General features: G+C 44.3%; 1 protein-coding gene across 9 annotated transcripts in view; it reads right to left on the bottom strand.

Moving 5' to 3' along the window:
- Positions 1-19465, bottom strand: part of LIN28B (lin-28 homolog B) — a 98184-nt gene extending 78719 nt beyond the window's left edge. For 3 of the 9 annotated variants that reach the window (XM_061366735.1, XM_061366737.1, XM_061366738.1), the window contains exons 1-2: positions 7038-8597; positions 2203-2390 (exon numbers count right to left, since the gene is read on the bottom strand). In XM_061366735.1, the coding sequence (XP_061222719.1) occupies positions 2203-2390; positions 7038-7347 (498 nt within the window). In that variant the 5' untranslated portion in view covers positions 7348-8597. Of the gene's footprint in view, positions 1-2202; positions 2391-2840; positions 3212-3377; positions 3902-7037; positions 8598-9063; positions 9113-19332 lie in introns of those variants that run through there. The other 6 variants (XM_061366739.1, XM_061366740.1, XM_061366736.1 and 3 more) reach the window with 6 other exon arrangements.
- Between the last annotated feature and the right edge of the window lie 23 nt (positions 19466-19488).

Genomic DNA, 19488 nt, shown 5'->3' with positions numbered 1-19488 from the left:
AATGTACTCTGAAATAGATACTGCTTCTCTCCATTAAACAGAAAAGTACTGCTTTTGACAGATGGAAAGAAGATTCGTGTCACCATGAAGTTTACCTATATCCCAGATTTAATCAGAAAGAAAAAGGTGAGAAACCTTCTTTCTTGTAAGAGCTATCCACTGCAGAATACTAATAACTCAGTGAGACATCTCTGAGTAATACTTAAAATTACTGAGGCCCACAGTTCATGTACAATGAAACACACTGGTTTTCACTGCATTTTGCACTGTGGTATAGAGTCTGGTCTTAGAAAGCTAAAGATACTGATAAGCTGTAGATTATTAAACTGCAAACAAACATGTCTAACATTTCCTTCTTGTTTCTTCCTTAAGGGTCACAACTAAATAGTGACTTCCAAATTGAATACATACTTTTTTTTATTACTTGCTATGACTACTTTCCATTATGGAACAGCACATCTTGTGTAGTTATTACTTAAATGTAACCCATTATCATGCGGTTCAACACTTCTCTATTTCCACAGCTCTCAGGATATCTTTGTTTCCAAATGTGTTTTTTTATTAACATTGCTATGCTTCAAATGTTTGCCTTCTATTATTTCAGAAACAAAATGACTTGTATTAACACAAAATTAATTAAGAAAAAGGTTTGTTATCTGTAAATTTATAGAACTGTGAAGAGCAATTTCACAACTTAAGAATGTACAAAGAAGGTAAGAAAGGGGGAAAACTTAAGGAAGACTGCTCTTTCTTTGATAAGTATTTCATTCATTCAGTTCTGAGAAGAAAAAGCAGCAGTAAAGAGGGGGCATCTCATATGCCAGTATAAAGCAGTGTAGGAATTCGCTAAGTTCACTACTTGTTTCTATACCTTGTACATAATTCCAAATTCAAGCAACTAATACTGATGTGCAGTCCCTTAGGCAGCAAGATCTGAAACCCACTTCACCAGCACAAGGAAGAAGGCAGCATGCAACAGCAGCAGCATTATTTCTAAATTTCAGTCACCTTTTTATTAACCTAATAAAACGTGTATTCTTTTAAAAAGCCTGATGACAGTTACCACAAAACAAGGCTGGACCATCAAATGGAACACTGAAAGGGAATCGCTATATAATCATGGAACACCCCCCCTCCCCCATCATTGCAAACGTCATAGAAAATGGGACCACCACATAAAAAGATGCCTTTTTGCCTTCCTAACATGGCCCTAGCCAAACCCAAAATGGTCTCTTCACCTGACACCGCTCTGCTCTGATCACAGAGAAGATGGGTCAAATACAGTATAGCATTGTTACAACTGGAGACTAAACAGAAGGACCAGGGAAGGTCTACACATGCTCCTGCTCCACAAGCCACACTACAGACACTGGGAAAGGTTCCTTTAACTTTATCGTTTTGTACATATCTTGCATCTGAAACTCCATTGCATGAAGGCATCCATACCAGCTTCCACATTCAAAATACAAACAATGTTAATGTTGTGCTTAAAAATAAAACCAATTGCCACACACCCCTTCTGTCTCCAACAGCCTTACAAAAACACTGCTTTTGGTCTGATTCCTGAATCGTTAACACTTTTTCTCTATAGAGGAGTATTTAAAAATCAACTAACCAAACCACAGGCACTCTTCAGTGTATCACCACAGGGATGCTCTCAGATCTGAATTACTGCAAAATTACAGTATAATTATGTCTTAATTTCACTAACTAATCTCAGATGATCTTTTAACAAGTAATTCGAGGATTACAAGAAAAGCATTTAAAATTGTATTCAAATGTTATATGAATGAAACCCTACATTTATTTATCCTTTTCCAAGCTTCGTTTTAATCAGTTTCCACAGAAAAGCATATCTGCCCCTGATCAGGCTGGTGACAAATTATAAACTTAGTAAAAAAAAAATAAATTGTGTGGCCTTTTAAATAAAAAGCACAAAAGCTTCTACCCAAGGAGGAAAATACGAAGAACTAACATCCCGTTGCACAAAATCTCCAGCCACAGAGACTAAAACACAAGCTAACAACCTTATTTACTCAAATTGCCTGCTGCCAACAAAACCACTATCTAAGGCAATTTTTTAATTACAGATGTACCTAAATACCTAGGAAAAACGGGTTACATCTCTGCACGTGAAACTGGAGTCCCACCGAGCTCAACCAAATGTGGCAGGCTGAGATGGAAGACAAAAATGGGTCTTACTTGGTGTACAAAGACATCAACTGGAGACTCCAAGGGGCTTCCCTCTCGGTTGCTCATGGAGATGAACCCAAATCCCATTCTCACATTGAACCATTTGCAATGGCCGGTTCCGTGCAAAACCTGGGATTCCTCCTCTTCTTCCTGCTCCGGCAACTTCCCGGGCTCGTCTCCACCTTTACTCGCCCCTGCTGAGGAAGAGGGGGAAAGGCGCGGGGTAGGAGAGGTGGGGAGGGGAGGGGGAAGGAGGGAGGCAAGTGAGAAGGGGGGAGAAAAACAAGGACGGGGGGGGGGTAGGGGGGGGGACGGACACGACAAGATGCAAAGAGTTAAATTCTGGTAACATGCTTTTGCCACTGTATGAAGGAGTTACTAGATAAGAAACGGGAGAAAAAAGAGCGAACAAAACAAAATCAAAACAGCGAAAATAGTTCCTTTTTTCCTAAATCCTGAAATAAACAACCTTCTCCCCAAAATACTAAAAAAAAAAAAAAAATCACCGGAGGCTACAGAGAGGAAACACTGCATACGCAGGCTCTCCCTCTCTTTGCCCAGGGCAGCCCACGTTTCTGTACATACGTGTATTTTTCCATTTAACTCCATCTTTCAGTCACATAACAGCACGGAACGCGATACTTTACTTGAATATTGCTGGTTTAAGACCGATCCCATTTCTCAACAGAAATTCTCAGCCCAATTACTCTCTCCTCGCAAGGCGCAGGAACGGGTGGGCGAGGGGGGAGGCCAGCCGAGGAGGGGTGGAGGAGACAGAACAAGCAAAATTGGGTAGATTGCACAACTGGTTATTGCACATGCAGCGCCGAAACCACTATTTTCCAACGTGGATCCATCCCTCCTTGGAATAAACTTTCGATTAAACTTGGGACAGGTGTACGGCCGTTTTCTCATCCCACCACTGCAACTGTGCTTAATCAAACAGGAACAATTCAAACAATAGCCCCCTGAAAGCTTTTCAAGTTGTGAATCGGTGTGGGCGGTACGGAACAGTTTCTGAGCGGGGTAACAATGGAGCTAGAGAAAGCCCCCTTGCGCGAGCTGCTAAAAAAGGGTAACGCAGAGTTGGGTTAAAAGGGGGAAGGGAGGGGGGGGTAGGAAGAGGGGGGAGAGAGAGAGAGCGAGCGAAAATCATAGTAAAACAATAGAAAAAGAAAATTAACCTTCGGCCATGTTGCCCCACGGGCCCTCTGCTCCAAACTCGTGAGATGAAAACTTTCCCTGTGGATCGAAGTGGTCTTCTGCATTAATCTAACATCCTGATTTTGAACGATCGCAAATTTAGCTCGCATGGTCTAATGTGCTTTCCCTCTTTTGATTTTTTCCCCTTCTCTCTCGCTCCGTTTCTGGCCCCCTGCGCACACGTGACTCGCTCAATTACATGCTTTCTTGCTACTAATTTCACATCGGATCCTTAAGGGGTTGGCAGGAGGCAGGAGCAGCCAATCGCCATTTCAACGAGGCTAACACACCGAAATAATTTATGAATGAACAAAAAATTTCTAATGCGCCCTTTTTTCTTTTTTTTTTTTTTTTTTTTTCCCCTTTTCGACAGCTAATCTGCACGCGTCCGTACGGGAAACCGAGATGACGTATGACTCTGGGGTTTCTGCTCTCCCGTGCGCGCACAAATACGTAGGAAGAGCCCTGGGAACAGCGCACACCCGCAGGGGCGGGCGGCCAGGGGGGCTGGGGGGGGCATACACAAGGATGCAAGGCGCCTACAGATGAGGTACACGCGTGTGCGCAGACGTGCGCTGAAGTACGCGGGGAGGTGGTTGTGCTGCGCATCCCTTACCCCCATTTAAATCAAAAGCGCGCCGTAAAGGCGGAATCACCTTAATATGGCTCAGAAAGCGCGGAGGTTTGGCGTTTCAAACCATTTCTGGAGGGGGATGGGGCGAGGAATTGTACTTCACAGGTTTCTCCGCCATCTCTTTCCGGGGGAGGGGATGTGATTAATGACTTCCTAAATAAGAACCCAGCTTTCATTGGAGTGAACCTCTATCAGCAGCGATGAGGAGAGAGGAGGACTGATAGAAAATGTGTTGCTGGAGAGGAGGAAGGCAAAAAAAAAAACAAACCAAAAAACAACAACAACAAAAAAAAAAAAACAAAACCACACAAAACCAAACCAAAACAGAGGAAAAAGACAAAGTGGGGAGAATAGTGCTGACTGGGGATTGCTGGTTTAAGTCTTCACTGCCAACGGGAGGGGGGATCCAACTCGGATAAGAAGCGCGTGCCATGGAACGGGCTTGGTAACCGCCCCCGTTACCACGGCGCTGCCCCTCGGCTCGCCCCAGTACGGGGTGCCGGCCCCCAAGCACGCCCTCGCTAGTGCTGCTCTTCGGCCAAAAGCTTGTTTTAAAAAGTATTTTCAGAAACGTAAAAAAAAAAAAAAAAAGCAAACAAACAAACAAAAAACCCAACTAAGCCCTAATTAGGTGAGATTCCGTTTTATTTTTCATTTTCTCTATCTCCTTATGTGTAAAGGTACGGATGAAGGCATGAAAACATCACATTTGCCTCTTCTGTCCTCACCTCCACCTCCTCGCATGTAACCTGACTTTACTCCAGTATAGTACAACCTTTAAACGTTGCCCAAACCTTGTTAAAACCTGGGTTCTATTCTTTCATATTAAAATCTCTCCCTGCCCCGGCACCCTCTTTTATACCAAGGACACACACAAACAAAAGCCAAAGCCCAAACGGATCCGCGAAGAACCTGAGCACAAGGGGTTATGCATTTGCAAGGCACTTGCTGTTGTTTGGCAAGTGGCGTCCATCAGTCTGCCCAATTACGGGGGGCGCCTTGGCCCCCCAGGGCCTGTTTACTCCTTTTGTTGCCTTTTGGGAAAGCGTAAATTCCCCTGCCAGCCCCTCACTCCTGTGTGAAACACCCAGGTGCTCAGCCTGACTGATAGGAAGAAAAGAGAGTGGGCAAAAGCGTAGGAATATGACCAGCCTGGCAAGTGGAGCAGAAGCTTTAAGTCCTGAAATTCCTTTGCAGTCTTCAACCGTAAATTTCCTATAGGTTATTTCAACAGTGGAGGTCGACTTCCTACACTGACCTGCCTTACGCATTAGTGAAACACACCACTTCTTTTTGCTTGTAACCTCCCTCCCCCCCTCGACAATAGCGATTATTTTACAATATTAAATCACCAGTAATTTTATATGCTTGGATCTTATGACCGGGACGATATCTAATATATAATAAATGTACGAGATTTTAACACGCTGAAAACTCAGATATGAACAACAAATAAAGGTTACCGAAAGAAAAGAAATAATAATAATGAAAAAAAAAAAAAAGTTTACAGCACTTATTTGAAGTGCCCAAGGCTACATTTCTTGTAGCAGAATGGCACGTTTATTAAACACAAGCTCGCTCTGCCCCTTCCCTCCCAAAAGACAGAAAGCAGTCTGGTTTATAAGGTTTTAAAAGTCTTCGGGTTGGTTTTGTTGTTTGTTTTTTTGTTTTTATTTTTTTTTTCTCAGATTGAGTTATTTTACCGACATTTGGTATATAAATTTCTTAGAGGCAAGAATACTGTTAAGCAGATACAAACGAGTTGCTTAAGTTTATTAAATGAACTAAATGTCTTGTGAGCAAATTTATGTTAAAATTCAGTATATGTTCTTTGATGAATAAATGAAAGACTACAAACTGTGCACATAAATGAATGTAAAGATATTTGTTGCAAAGTATTTCTTACATTGCAAAATAAATACAGATTTTGTAAAATGGGGGGCCGATGGGGAGATTTGCAGTGGGTTTTTACTGAAATTTTCAGGCCTCCAGTATTAGTGGAATTAAGGTTGGGGTCACTGGACTGGTCACTGGTGTCAGATGTTATCGACTCATTCATTTCCTGCAAGGGACATCAGCCTTTCAAGTTTTGTGGAAGGTAGAGAGCTGTTGCCAGCTGGGAACTCTTCGGGAAGAAAAAAAAGAAAGAAAAAAAAAAAAAAGAAAGAAAAGAAAAAAGAACCCAACCCACTAACACCCTTTTCCAAAATTCATTTGCAAAGGATGGGGGGGCGGGGGCGTGGGGGGGGAGCCAAGAGAATAAAGACGGGGAAAAGCCCTACAGAACAAGCCAGCTCTTGAAAAAAATAGTTAAATGGTTAATAGTTCACATATTAAAAAATATATTTCTATATTTTCTTTAAAGAGATGCTAATTTTGGTGAAGACAGTTGTAGGCAGCTGGAATCCTTGTGTTTTTAAATGCACGGTAAAGACTCACTTGAAACTATGTAACCAAACCCAGTGGTGTTGAATTTCCTGTCACCTTCCTAAAACTTCTGTCTTAACTCTAGTTTGTTCTGTTTCCCAAAACGAAACAAGAAAACAAAAACCCACCACTTCCATAGAAAACAAAACGGGAGGGGGCGGGGGGGAGCCAACCAAACGACCGACCTGCGTGCATTTGAAACAAAATGCGTTTTTTACACTTGAAAGCAGAGCTCAGGGTGCTGCCCCGACTTCCCATTTCAAAGAACAGCGTTTCTCGCCGGCGGGCTGGCAGAACGCGCAGGAAAGCCGCTGGAGACACTCTGATTCCCCCCCCACTACCCCTCCTTCAGTTGGTGGCGTTACGCCGCGGGAGCCCCACGCAGGACCGCGCCGGCCCGCGTGGGCCGCTCCCGCTGACGTTTGACTGCATGGGAAGCCCGTCGTACTTCCTACACGTTTTCTATCGAAATGGGCTCTTCCCAAAGTGGAGGGAGGGCGGGCGGGAGGCAAAGGGGGCTTTCCGGCTGCTTCTTCAGGACAGGGGTCTCTGCTCAGCGTTCCCGCCAAAATCCTCTCACCTACAGTTTGGGCGCCAAACCCGCCTTCACTTTCCGTCGCCGCGAAGCGCCCGGCTCGAGGGCGCGGATCGCCCCTGCCCGGGGAGGCCGCTTCCGATCGCTCCTCGCCCCCTGGGGCGCCGACGAGGGGGAAAACCGGGCACCCACCGGGAGCGAGGCCGCTATCAGTGCCCGCGGGCGCGGCGGTTCCGTCCCCGCGACCCTCCCCCGGCGCTGAGCTTCGCCCTCGTTCCGTTGTGCGACACGTCATAAAATGTGGGGAATGTGACAACGCGCCCTCCCGCACATTTCGGGGAGCAGGGTCGGTCATGCCCTGCCACCGCCCGGTTCTCCCTTTTTCCCTGTTTCACGCTTGTTACCCTCAGTATTATTTCCGCAGGATTATTTGAAGATATTTTCAAAGGAGACAGTTCCGACCCCGCTGCGCGCTTCCCCTGACTAGGGACTGGATTTGCTCGACGTGCATCTGGGGAGTGTGGTTACCGGTGTTACAACGGTGCCTTCGCACCGCCCCGTCCCGGCCGACGGCTCTTTTCGGGAATCACCGTTCTAAGGCGCAGCGGGCGCCCCTATCTCTCTCTCACACACCCCGCCCGCCGACTGGAGCCGTTGGGACGCCCCCCGCCCCCCAACGGCTGCCCCCGCGCGCCTCAGCCGTTACTCCTGAGGTAGGCGCAGCGCGCGGCTCCGCTCAGGCAGATGGGGCGGCCCTCGCTGCGGGATCCCGCCGCGGTTTACCGGCACCGCTACTTTAATTGACGGCCAAAGCGCGGTTTCCAAGACGCGCTTTCCTGATATTCTCCGTGGAAATGGAACGCGGAGGCTGTCGGTGCCGTGCAGCCCTCTTGCGCGGTCCACCGTGCCTCCCGCGGGTACTTGCCGGCAACGCCGGCGGCCGGCCAGGGGTATTTGTAATATACTCGAAACGGTTCTAACCCCGCGCGGGATCCGAGGGCAAGTGAACGCGGGAGGGCACCACTCCGAGAGCTCAGCTACAGCGTGTGGTCTCAAGTACGTTAACAGTCTCTCAGCTGTGGATTTGCAACTGATAGCGACCGCTTCCCCGGCGGATTTAAGGAGGCTCTACCTAATCGTCGTGGGAGCCCGTCTGACAGGGCTAAAACTGCAGCGGAAACCGGCTCTTGCCAAGGGGACAGGTCGCACGAAGTAACCGCGCTGGCGGCCGACTCGATCACCGCTTCGCCTCCCGCCATGTAGGCGCAGGACAAGCGGGCGAGTCGGTTCCCGGTGTGCGTGTCCCCGCAGAGCGCACATCTTCCCCGCTCAGGCGCTCTCGCCCGCCGCACGGCCGGCCGGTAGCACGGGGAGCTTCTCCCGCCCCAACACGCAGGTAAAACGTGAGGTCCGGGATATCTGCCGCCTCAGCGAGCGCCTCCCGTCATACGGGAGCCGGGGCACGGATGGCATGCACGTATGCCTAGCATGAACGCCCCTCCCTCGGGCAGGCAGCGCTGCTCCGCGGGGAGCTCCGCGCCCCCTGTCCGCCACCTCGCGCATGCGCCGCCGCGGGCGGTCACGCCGGTGCCTGGGCAGGGAAGCGCAGGGCAGGGCCGGGCAGAGCCAGGCCGGCATCGCTGTTGACTGGGCTAAGCTTCAGGGAAGCGGTCTCGATCGGGGCGGGGGCTGCGCGGCGGTAACGCCCCACTGGAGCTGTAACTTGGCAGAGGCATGAAAATAACTCAAGGGCGTAAAATTTTAGTCGGGGACTGAGATGTATATGGCCATCGGTACATATGGCATGTTGTAGAGGTGCTCCAACAGCGTTCTGAAAGACGCGAGTGCTCTTACGGCTTACAGCAGGTATCTGATGGTGGGTTACTGTAAATAAACTTTCATTATATAATTGTTTATTTGTCTTACAGAAACTGAGTCAAGCAAGAACTCAAGCCTGTGCACCGCAGCTCACCCTTCCCCAAGAATTCATTAGAGCCGGTGGGACAAAAGTGCTGCAATAACAAAGTTTTATACATACAAAGTCATCCAGGAAGATGCTATAAAGACTGACCTGAGCCTGAGGAGACCTTCTTGAATGACTTCATCGTCTTCTGAGGAACCTAAAATCAGAAAGCTGGAGTCAGTACTGTGTACATTGTACCAGAGTACCATATTTAATTACCTCTTTTCCAGTTTAACGGCTCATTAGGAGGCCATAAAATGCCAGGGCATTGACTCTGTGAAGTGACCTGTAAACTTATTAACTGTTTCAGTCTTACCTAGCTCATCAGAACCACAGTGAGATAACCAAGGCATTAGATAAAAATCAGCCACTGATTTTTTATTTCCCCCCCTACCCCCAAGCATCCATAAAGGGACTCCCTCTTTCATTAGTCTCTTATGAAAATGCAGTTGATGACAGCAGAAAGGAAAAACACAGATTTGCACGATATTGCAAGCTGTTTGTTTCCTTTATCAATATTTAATTGCAGTAGGTAACCTAAGAACTAGTGAGTTGTCTTTACTACACTTAAAATGTACAAAATAAACAGTCATACCTTGTATGCGATTAAAAAACAAACCCAAATGATTCTTCAGGCCTCTTCCATGTAACTCAACGCTAATTTATTATATCACTAGAGAAATGCTTTATATCAGTTATAAAACTGCAGAGCATAATATGTAATAATAATAAATTCTAAGCCTCAATCTGAACAAAAACAGTCATAAAAATACAGATGTGTGACTTGATCGAAGCTACATGAAAGGTGTACTTTTGATCTACTTGAGCAAGACCTGGCTAATTTTGTATAATGCCAATAAGGGTATCACACACAAAATGAGTGACAGAGATAGTAGGAAGCATGAAGGAAAAGACCTTGGTTTTGCAGCAGACTTGTTGCTTAGGCTGTCCAGTTTGTTAATCAATGAGAGATAAACAGATAGGAGCATGCACAAACTCACCTGCTACAAGCCTCTCCTCTTGTCACCTTCTATTGTCTTTTGAATAATCTACTTTAATTAAAACCCACACAAAATCAACAACGAATTGCATTATTCTCCTGTTTAGATATAAATCAAATTCTCTTTTAAAGAAAACTGAGATGAGTTCTTAAAATTTAAGAGCACATCCTGACAGTTATCCTCCTCTCTTACTAAAAAAACAGGATATTCTACTAGGAGTGAACAAAGCCAGAAGAATCACCAAAGATAAATTAGAATTGAATTTTTCTTAACTTCTTTTCTCCTACAGCCAGTTACCCTGAATCCTTTCAAACACCAGGAATTGGAAAAGGGGATGGTACAATCTTTTCAGTGCAACAACACTGGCAAGCTCTTCTTCTTGCCAGTTCTTCTTCTGTAGTAACTTAAGTTTTACACTGGAATTGTGTGGACTTTTTTGCCTTGTATTAAAACCTAGCTTTGCTTTTACACCTTCAAGCACTGAAGCCCATTCTCTTCTGTCTGCTGCTTTGTTTTGCCAACCTGTAGCTATGTGCCTTTTGTGTCTTTCAGATTTACTTGCATTATTTATGCAACATAATGAAATATGCAAGCATAGAGTAAAGGATACGTTCTTGGCTTTGGCACGTAGTCTGCTTTAGTTTATGAAGGGATTAAAAATAAGTGGGGAGCAAGGTCGGGACTCAAAGGGGAAAACTGTGGTTCTTAAAAATTATATCAGAAACAGCACAAGTTCAAGTTAATAGTTTCCAGTATCGCATTGCGTAACATGTTTGTAAGCATTACATATTTGAGTGACAAATAAACATACCAGATTATTAAGTAGAAAAGGGATGTCATTTTTTTCATAAAGTTATTATGAACAGCTTCCCGATACAATACACAAAACTTGGCACAAGGGATGTCAGAAGAACATTCCAATTTAAATAGTTTAAATGAGAAACTAATTGGCTTGTATTTTACTGCATCCTACCAAAAGCTGTAAGTAAACAGCCCCTGACTTAAATGCAAGCAGGTCTGGGATCTGAAATAGCTCATGGTGAACCCTCCTATGCCTCATATGCTGTACAAAACAGATTAAGTGTTTTTTGGTGTTTAAGTTCTGAAACTATCTTGGAATTTACCTGAATGCAAAAAAAAACCCCCCCCAAAAAAAACAAAACCAAACAATCCTTAGGACTTAATGTACTAGAGAGTAAGAGGTTTTTACAGAAAAAGTTACTTGATTTGAAAGCAGTTGTTTTTTTAACTATGTATTCATGGCATGTGGAAGGCTACTGTAACAGTAAGCACAAAAAATAATGCAACAGAACACCACATGGAATTACTACAGGATAGGAAATACAATGAAGAGAGTAGTATCAGTAGTATCAGTAAAGACCCACCAACAAAAGTAATCTACCTTTCCTTATAGGTAGCACATTCTGTAATTCACTTAATACCTTATATATGTTATTTCTGACAACTTACTTTTCAGTGTAAAATAAAAATACCTATTTAAAAAGAAAATAATTCTCTTTGGTAAGTATTGTTTTGATTTCATTCACTTAAGCAAGTTTGCTGCCAAAAAGATTCAGAAACATAATTTGCTTGGGTGAATGTAAAGCAGACATACATAGTTACCCCATTTAAATACGTCATATGCTTTACTCCAAAAAAAAATTGAAAAATTAAACCTGTTTATTTCAGTAGCAGCCAGACGCTGACTGGTTCCACAGAGTAAAGCCAGCAGTATTTTTTGAAAGAATTCTGGATATTGTAAGTACAATTAGAGTGCGGAAGAGCTATTTATTTTGTAACAAACAGGTATGACAGTGATGCAAGGGAATTGGGAAGAACATTCTGATGTTAAAGGAACTCTTCTGCTTATCAGTAGTGAAGACATAAAGAGATGAATGTTGACAAGTATACACAAAATTTTAAAACTCCGTGTATAGAACCCAAACATAAAACATCAGCTTTTTAAATTTATACACATACATTGGTCACATATATTAACTGAGAAAATGCATTTTGCAATTAACAAACTTTGCCATATATCTTTTGAACCAGTGAGTAAAAACTACCTAATGCTTTATTCTTGTTTGCAGTTCTTGACTGCTGGTAGAAGCACTATGCACACAGTATTTTGATTTCAAACATAACAAATTATTGTTTTCCCATACTCTGAATTAAGCTAAGATTATTTACATGGATGTACAATTAATGTACAATTGTAAATAATGGTTTTCCTTCTGAGATGTTTTCATTGTTTTGATTCTCTTTTTTCCTTTTTGTTTTATTCAGTAGAATATAGTTAGTTTGAAATCAATAAAGGTGGCAAATTAAAATTTCCTGAAATTGTGCACTCAGGTGTCAATGACCTTCTGTAATACCAGGGTGGGGGTGGGGCAGGAATTGAAAGCTTTTACGATGCTATTCTTAGTGTATCCATAATTTTTTTTTACTTTTCTTCCATACCTTTCTTCTTACACCATGAAAATATTTTTCTATCAACTGAAGATAAAAGCATGTGTGAGATGCCAAAACATTAAAAGAATACTGATCCAAGAAAATTAATTGAAGAAATAGCAAGTTATAATTCAATCTTTCTTTACTAATTTCACCCAATTTTGTCATTCATCTGAAGGAGGTAATTAGTTAGAAGTAAATAAAATAGCTGGGCAATTGTCCACGTATGCTTTCCAGAGATCCAAAAAGGGGCTAAGCAAACCCTAGTTTTTTAGAAATATAGTACACATTCTTGAGTATCAAACATCCTGTTATGCACCTTTTAACTGCATGTGAGACTGTCATTTGACTACAGTGAGAACAGGAAGAGACAAAGGTAAAATGTGCTTCCACTGTTGTTACGAATCTGATTCTTGTGGGAGATGAAAGGGAGTAATAAGCCCCACATTATGAAAATCAGTCAATGAAAGCCTGCCAGCTATTTAAATTGGATCAAAGTTTCTCTTTAAAAGTGAAATGTTACTATTACATTAATATTTACATTATTTTAGCATTTAAAACTATTCAGATTCAAACTTTAATAATATGTACTTAAGGAACAAAATTATTTTTGTTTTAAGGGCTGAAATTAGGTATACACAATTCTCATATTTAGTGCACTTGATTTAGTATAACCTGCAATTTCACATAGTCTGCATTTGAATGTACATATATTAAGCAACTATGATAATGATTTAATAAAAAGCAGTGTGAAATAAGTATTTTTTAAACAGTATTTTGTAAGATTCAAAGATTATTTTTTTTAAATACAGAATTTCAAAGTGAAACACACCACCGCCTACTAGTACAGTTTTTCTGCTTCCTTAGTATTTAAAGTATTTTGTTCCAAGTTTACTGTTAGCATGGGTACATTGAAATTCCACACACTGATTTGCCATGCAGGAAATGAAACAATGAGAAAACTACCTTGTGATCTTACATTTGTTTTCAGACATTTTTTCTTTTTATTTTTTAAATTAATTGATTTCAGTATTTTGTAAAGAAAAAAACTTTTAAAGCCACAATTCTTAAATCATAGTTAGATCAGCATATTTTTCAGAGCTTGATCACTGATTTTAGTTATTTCTGTAAGAAAGTATAGAGTAAGATTTTATTTCCCCACTTGAGAACTATTTGCAAACAAAACAAAAATGAAGCCCTGAAAAGATACTTGTTAAAGGCCATTATGGCAAAAGGCAAATTCAGTATTTAAGTTTTTAGTTTAAAGAAGAGTAAAATTTTTCTCCTTGCTCCTGATTACACTAAATTGTATGCGTATTGTTCTCATTCAATGTAGAGATGTTCTATTTTTAATCCAGAATTGTACACGCTTTTTCCTCAATGCAAAACCATTATTAAACCAAGATTAAATCTTGTAAACAAATGTGTAATTTCCAACTTTTGTTTATAAAAATACTCTAACCAATTAAGACTTTAACATCATCCCCTCAAAAATGATGGCACTACAGCAAGTTTTATTAAAAATACATATATGTTCTATAGATTTTTGGTTTTATAACAACTGTAGTATGGTTTGCTCAGATCTCTTTCCTGAGATGTTTTACATTAAACTAATACTTGTCTTCATGGAATTTACACATTTTTCACATAACCTTCCCTTTGCGTAGAATTTTTGTTTTATTTGTACATGCCGTTTACCTACAAAACACAGAATGTTCTTTCTTGGCTTGGGTCTTTTTTTTTTTTTTTTAAATCACTGACTTATTACTTGTAAGTAATAAAAATGGATTTTTTTTTAATCACTTGTATTTCATAACATGCTCACCAAATACTGCTATGTATATTGTGGATTAAAACAAAACAAAGGTTATAAAATTAAAACAACAGAGTGTCTATACAAGACTCATATAACACCAATTAAACACTCATTAAACATCTATATTCACTTTTCCTGAATAATGCAGGAGGTATGACATTTTTCTCATTTCAGCAGGACAGCAGTCCTCTATGTTATACCTTCTGACTACGTCACTACTTAAAAAAAAACAACAAATAAACTAATGCAATTGTCATTTTTTCCCCATAAACTTTAGTGAAGATATGTCATTCATTCAAACAGAAAATAATACACAGGAACACCAGTCATATATAACCAAAATTTCACAATCTCTTAAAAATTAAAATATTTTTAAAATCAGTGCACACATCAGTACTTGAAGTAGGTACAGGAGACACAGTGTCTGAAAGAAAAGCAAACCCTACTATGCAACACAAAAATACTAGTGAACACACAAATCTTAACTGTATAATTTGGGGGCATTATCCTAATACTGTGTGTGGTCTAAATATGTATCAAATGCTAGCTACAGAACATCTTTTAAATACCTTCAGAACATTTATGACAACATGGGCTAATGTAAATGTGATATTATTAATATAAAAAGATTGAAACAATCCCTTCAAAATGTTAAGAACCCTGAATCTAAATTAGTGAAAGAAGACTACACTGAACAAAATAAAATGATAATCCCATACACTCGTGAAAGAGTCAGCTTTTAGGTCTGTGTAACTGCTGCACAGAGACACACACACTCCTGCAGACTGGAGGTAGAATTTTGGGGAAGCAAGGTACTTTGTTAGAAATAGTAAGTATGTGCATGAATGCCAAACTGCATGGACCTGCAATTTAACTTTCTGTGAAATCATAGTATGGATCATCAGGATAGACACCCCCCCCCTTTTTTTTTTTCCCCAAGATCACTGAAAAAGCAGAAGATGGCTACACACTCTCTTAGCTCTCAAGTACAAATACTAAATACAGAGTGTAGATTATTAGATGTTGAATTTTAAAATGTATTTAAACAGATTTAGACAGACCTACCAGTAGCACAAATAATTTCACAATACATCCACATTCAAGGAAAGAGGGAATTGTGTAAAACTACCTCTATTTCTGTTACTGTTGACTAGTTAAATATTACAGTCCTCGATTTTCTGTATAATTAAGCTTTTGTTCAACCATGAAAAAACTAGAAACTGATTGCTTGAAAATGAGCTGCGTGACCTTTGTCCCAGTTTGTCACCTCTGACCTTTAATTTGAAGACTCTGCATATCAACTTATTCTATTTTTAGAAGCAGAATGTTAAAATCTCGGTATATTTTTTTTAATTGTTATCCTCCCATGTGAAACACGCCAAGCTGTTTTTGTCTATTTTTTAGCCTCTACACACCAATCCAGAGTGGCATATTTGCTTTTTATTGCGCAACTGCATTTGCAACACCCAGGGTGCAATTACAGAAAATGAACACTTGTCTCTGTGGTGAAAAAAAAGCTTGTGGGGTTTTTTTTCTTTTTAATGTACTAGAGATGCTGAAGCACACTGATGTGAATTTAGAGAGAAAAAATTTCCTAGAGCACACATCTTTCCAAATTCACTGTCTTTTCCTAGAGAGAGGAAGAAAGGGAAAAAAGCTGGTGTTTGTGTTGGTGCTGCCGCTCATGAGTAACTGTTTTTTCTTGAGCCGCCCCCTTACTAGGAACGGTTATTTTGTTCTCACGGATGACACACTGTTTTGATATTAGCTTTCAGAATGCCCTTTCATGAACTCAACCTGTGGTTAAAAACAGCAAATAGCAAGTGCCTGTCTAGTTGGTTTTGGCTGCACTTCCATTTTACATGGGTAACATTACGCTTCAAGGGTTGTGTACAAAAACCCCTTTTCTCCAGTCAGGGTCCCTTTCTGCAGAAGAGCACACTGCAGTATTTCTGCCATTGGTTTTACTACCGGCGTTCAATACCGGAGCGGTACCGCGGGTTCCACAAAGGCTTCTGGCCACACCACTTCCCCCTGTGAACCCTCGTGCAGGACGCGAGCACACCCGAGCGGAGCACAGGACGCAAGTGCAGCCCGCAGCCGTGCCCCAGACCGGCCGGACCTCCGGGCCGCAGGCTCCCGCCGACACCAAGATGGCCGCGGGATTCAGCACCCCGGCCAGCGGCGCAGCGGAGGCGCGGCACCCCCCCCGTCCACCGCCCACGGCGGCCGCTGCCCGGGACCCGCCGCCGTCGCACGACGGCCCGGGGGAGGAGGAGGAGGCAGGGTGCTGGCGGAGGTAAACGTGGTTCCTCCGGGAACCACCTCTCGCCCCGGCACCCCGCTCAGAACCTCGCCCGTGCGCTCAGCTTCAGCTGCGGTTCTAACGAAACACTACTGGCCAGTCAAGGGAGAAAGAACTAAAAGAGCAGGCAGAAATATCTTAACTGCTTGGTCTTTACAACCCGCTTCTGTGCTCGGGGGTGCTACCTGAAGCACTGCTGATGACCTGCCACTGCATCCTAGCAGCGGCCTGGGCAATAGCCATTCAGGCCTAGGACGGACAGGGTCTAAGGTCACTGCCTTCGTTTATTTATCACCATTTTTCCTCTTCTGATTTTATAAATACATGACAACTAATACATTTTTATTTTTTAAATGTTTTTGAAAACTGAAATGGCATCACATGCCCTCTATAGAATGTATTATAGAAACAGAGAATACAGCTATTGTCATACACACACAAGCAGAGTTTTTAGTACAGCTGCATTTTTGTAACTACTACACAGGACTAGTATCAGCTGTAATAGCTACTTTTTCCACTACATATATGATTTGTTTCACCACAGCAAAGGAAACGTGGCTTCCTGGTGTATTAATAACTAAGGTAATAATTTAATTCAATATTGATTCTTTCTACTCTATAGCGGGGGGGGGGAATTCTTTAAAGAACCATGGCTTAGTTACATATCTTAGAAATAGTTTTCTAAACAAACTTGTCAGTGCTGTATCCTGTGAAGCTTTAAGGTGTTTTTTACTGTGGTTTCAAAAATAAATTAGTTTTGTAAAACAAAGCATACAGGTATCAATCTAAGATCAAACATGCACTCCTGCATTTAGCACACTATTACAGATACCACTAAAACTATATATAGCTGTATTTAAATGAAACAACCCAAATTTAACTATAATTATTTCTTTAGTATCTGATGACTTGTGACATTTCTCCATACTTGCAATAATTAATAGTGCTTCCATGCAAGATGTGACATTCCAAATCAGGCTATTAGATGGGGGGAAGGCAACAGCCCTGTGTGTGGCCTATTTAAAAACAGCAGCAACATTAGTTATGTAAGGGAAAAGCGTGAAGTGTGTAAACACACTAGCATCAGAGTGAACACTACTATTTCATCCCATGACTGTAAGAACATCATGGCATTATTTACTCACAGCCATTAACAAGTAATAACTGGTAAAAGGAAAAAAAGTAAATTAATCAAATTATCGTATTAAAATGCATAGTTCCATGGTGTTAAAGCCAAGAGATCTTTAAAATTAACCTTGGAGCTCGCAGATTCAGATACTCCGGGTTTGTATTTTTTAATAGCTTGGGCAAAATGATTACACACACTGCCGCTGATCGCTTATTTTCAATTTACTATTTTACCAGCTGCTCGTCTGCCCCAGTGTACGATTTACTGCAGCCCAACCTCGGCACCTGGGTGAAGCGGAAGCCGTTCAGCTGCGGACCGCTCGCCAAGGCACTGGCAGCAGCGGTGCGGGACCAGCGGCAGCGCGCCGCGGGCAGCACCCCCGCCGCCCTCCCCCCCCCCCAACAACGCCCACTGGCCAAACCGACTCCGCTGCCGCCGCTCCCCCCGGGCGTGAACACAGACAAGGAGAAACGAGGCGTTTGGAGGCACTTCTGCACTTTATTTGTTCTCCCTCGCACTGCGATCCGTCGGCACCGGCAACTCCACCTCAGGACCAGCCGTGAGGCTACATGTGACCGTTACCCACAAATCCCGCCCGGCGGCGGGGCGCACTCCCCGCACCGCTCCGGCCCTCTCCCCACAGCTCCGCGGGGCGGCCGCGACTGGCGGCCGGCTGCGACCCCGCACTCCCTGCGGCGCGGCAAGGAGCCATTCAAAATGGCGGCCCCGACACCGCTCACGTTAAAACCCCCCGCACCACGCATACAGCACCGCGCGTGACACCCGGTAGCGGTGCCCGCCCCGGTCCTTTGCCTCCCTCCGCCTCGGTGGTAGTTACCACAGGGCAGCCAAGCCCCACGACCTTCGGGGCGCACCGCTGCGGCCCCATTCTCCGCTCCTCGGCCGCCTCACGGCGGACGCACCGCCCGGGGGGGTTCCATTCCGCCGTCCGTCCACTCTCCTCTCCGGCCTCCCCTTCCGCTGCGCCCGGCGAGCCGCGGGAGCTCAGCGTCGATCTCCGCCCGCCCCGCCGGCCGGTTACCGCCACCGGCGGCCGGATTCCGGCCGCCCCCTGGCGTCGGGCTCCTGCACCGTCCCCGCGGCCGCTGCCCAGCCGTTACCTCGGCCCCGGCCGCCGCCGCGGCGCAGGCGAGTCTCGGCGGGTCGCTAGTTCTCGCGCCCCGCTCGGTGGCGTGGAAGGGGAAGGGGGGAGCTCCGTCCCCTCATCCTTCCCTTACTACGACTGTTATTGTTCGCGTTTGACGTGCGGCGCGGCCCCGCACTCCCTATCCCGCGTCCTGGAAGAGGAGCAGCGGCTCAGGTGCTGACAGCCGAGCTACCAGCTGCAGCGGCTGGGGGCTCCAGCGCTGCTCGAGGGCAGAGGAGAGGGCGCGGAGCAGCTGCGGCGAAGGGAAAAAAGGTGCGAACCCGGAAGTACACCCGCCACGCCGCCGCCCGCAGGGAAACACCCGCGCCCAAACACAATGCGGAGTCGCTTCGCCAAAGCCGGCCGCAACTTTTCCTCCGGCACCAGGAAAACACACCTGGCCCCCACCATCCCCCTCACCCGCAGCCGCTCAGGACCGGCGGGAGGCGGACCCGCGGGCTCCCGGGCAGGTGCGGCGCCAGCGGGAGGGCGATACCCGCGGAGGAGAGGTGAAGGGAACTCGCTTACCTCCCGCACGCCATGGTGGCCGGGCTAAGCGGGGCTGCGGCTGCCGCGGTGGGGAGGCGAGCGCAGGGGCCGGGGGCGCGCACCCACCGACGGGCACCCCCGAGGGCTCTGCCTTCCCGAGCCGCTGGGAGGACGGAACGGAGGAGGAGCAGGAGA

Source organism: Neopsephotus bourkii, unplaced genomic scaffold (genome assembly GCF_033783945.1).
Source record: "Neopsephotus bourkii isolate Nb327-2 ecotype Australia unplaced genomic scaffold, CSIRO-AGI_Nbou_v1 NB_1358, whole genome shotgun sequence".
Lineage (NCBI taxonomy): Eukaryota > Metazoa > Chordata > Aves > Psittaciformes > Psittacidae > Neopsephotus > Neopsephotus bourkii.
The sequence above is the reverse complement of the archived record's forward strand: the minus strand, read 5'-3'. Positions and strand labels throughout refer to the sequence as shown.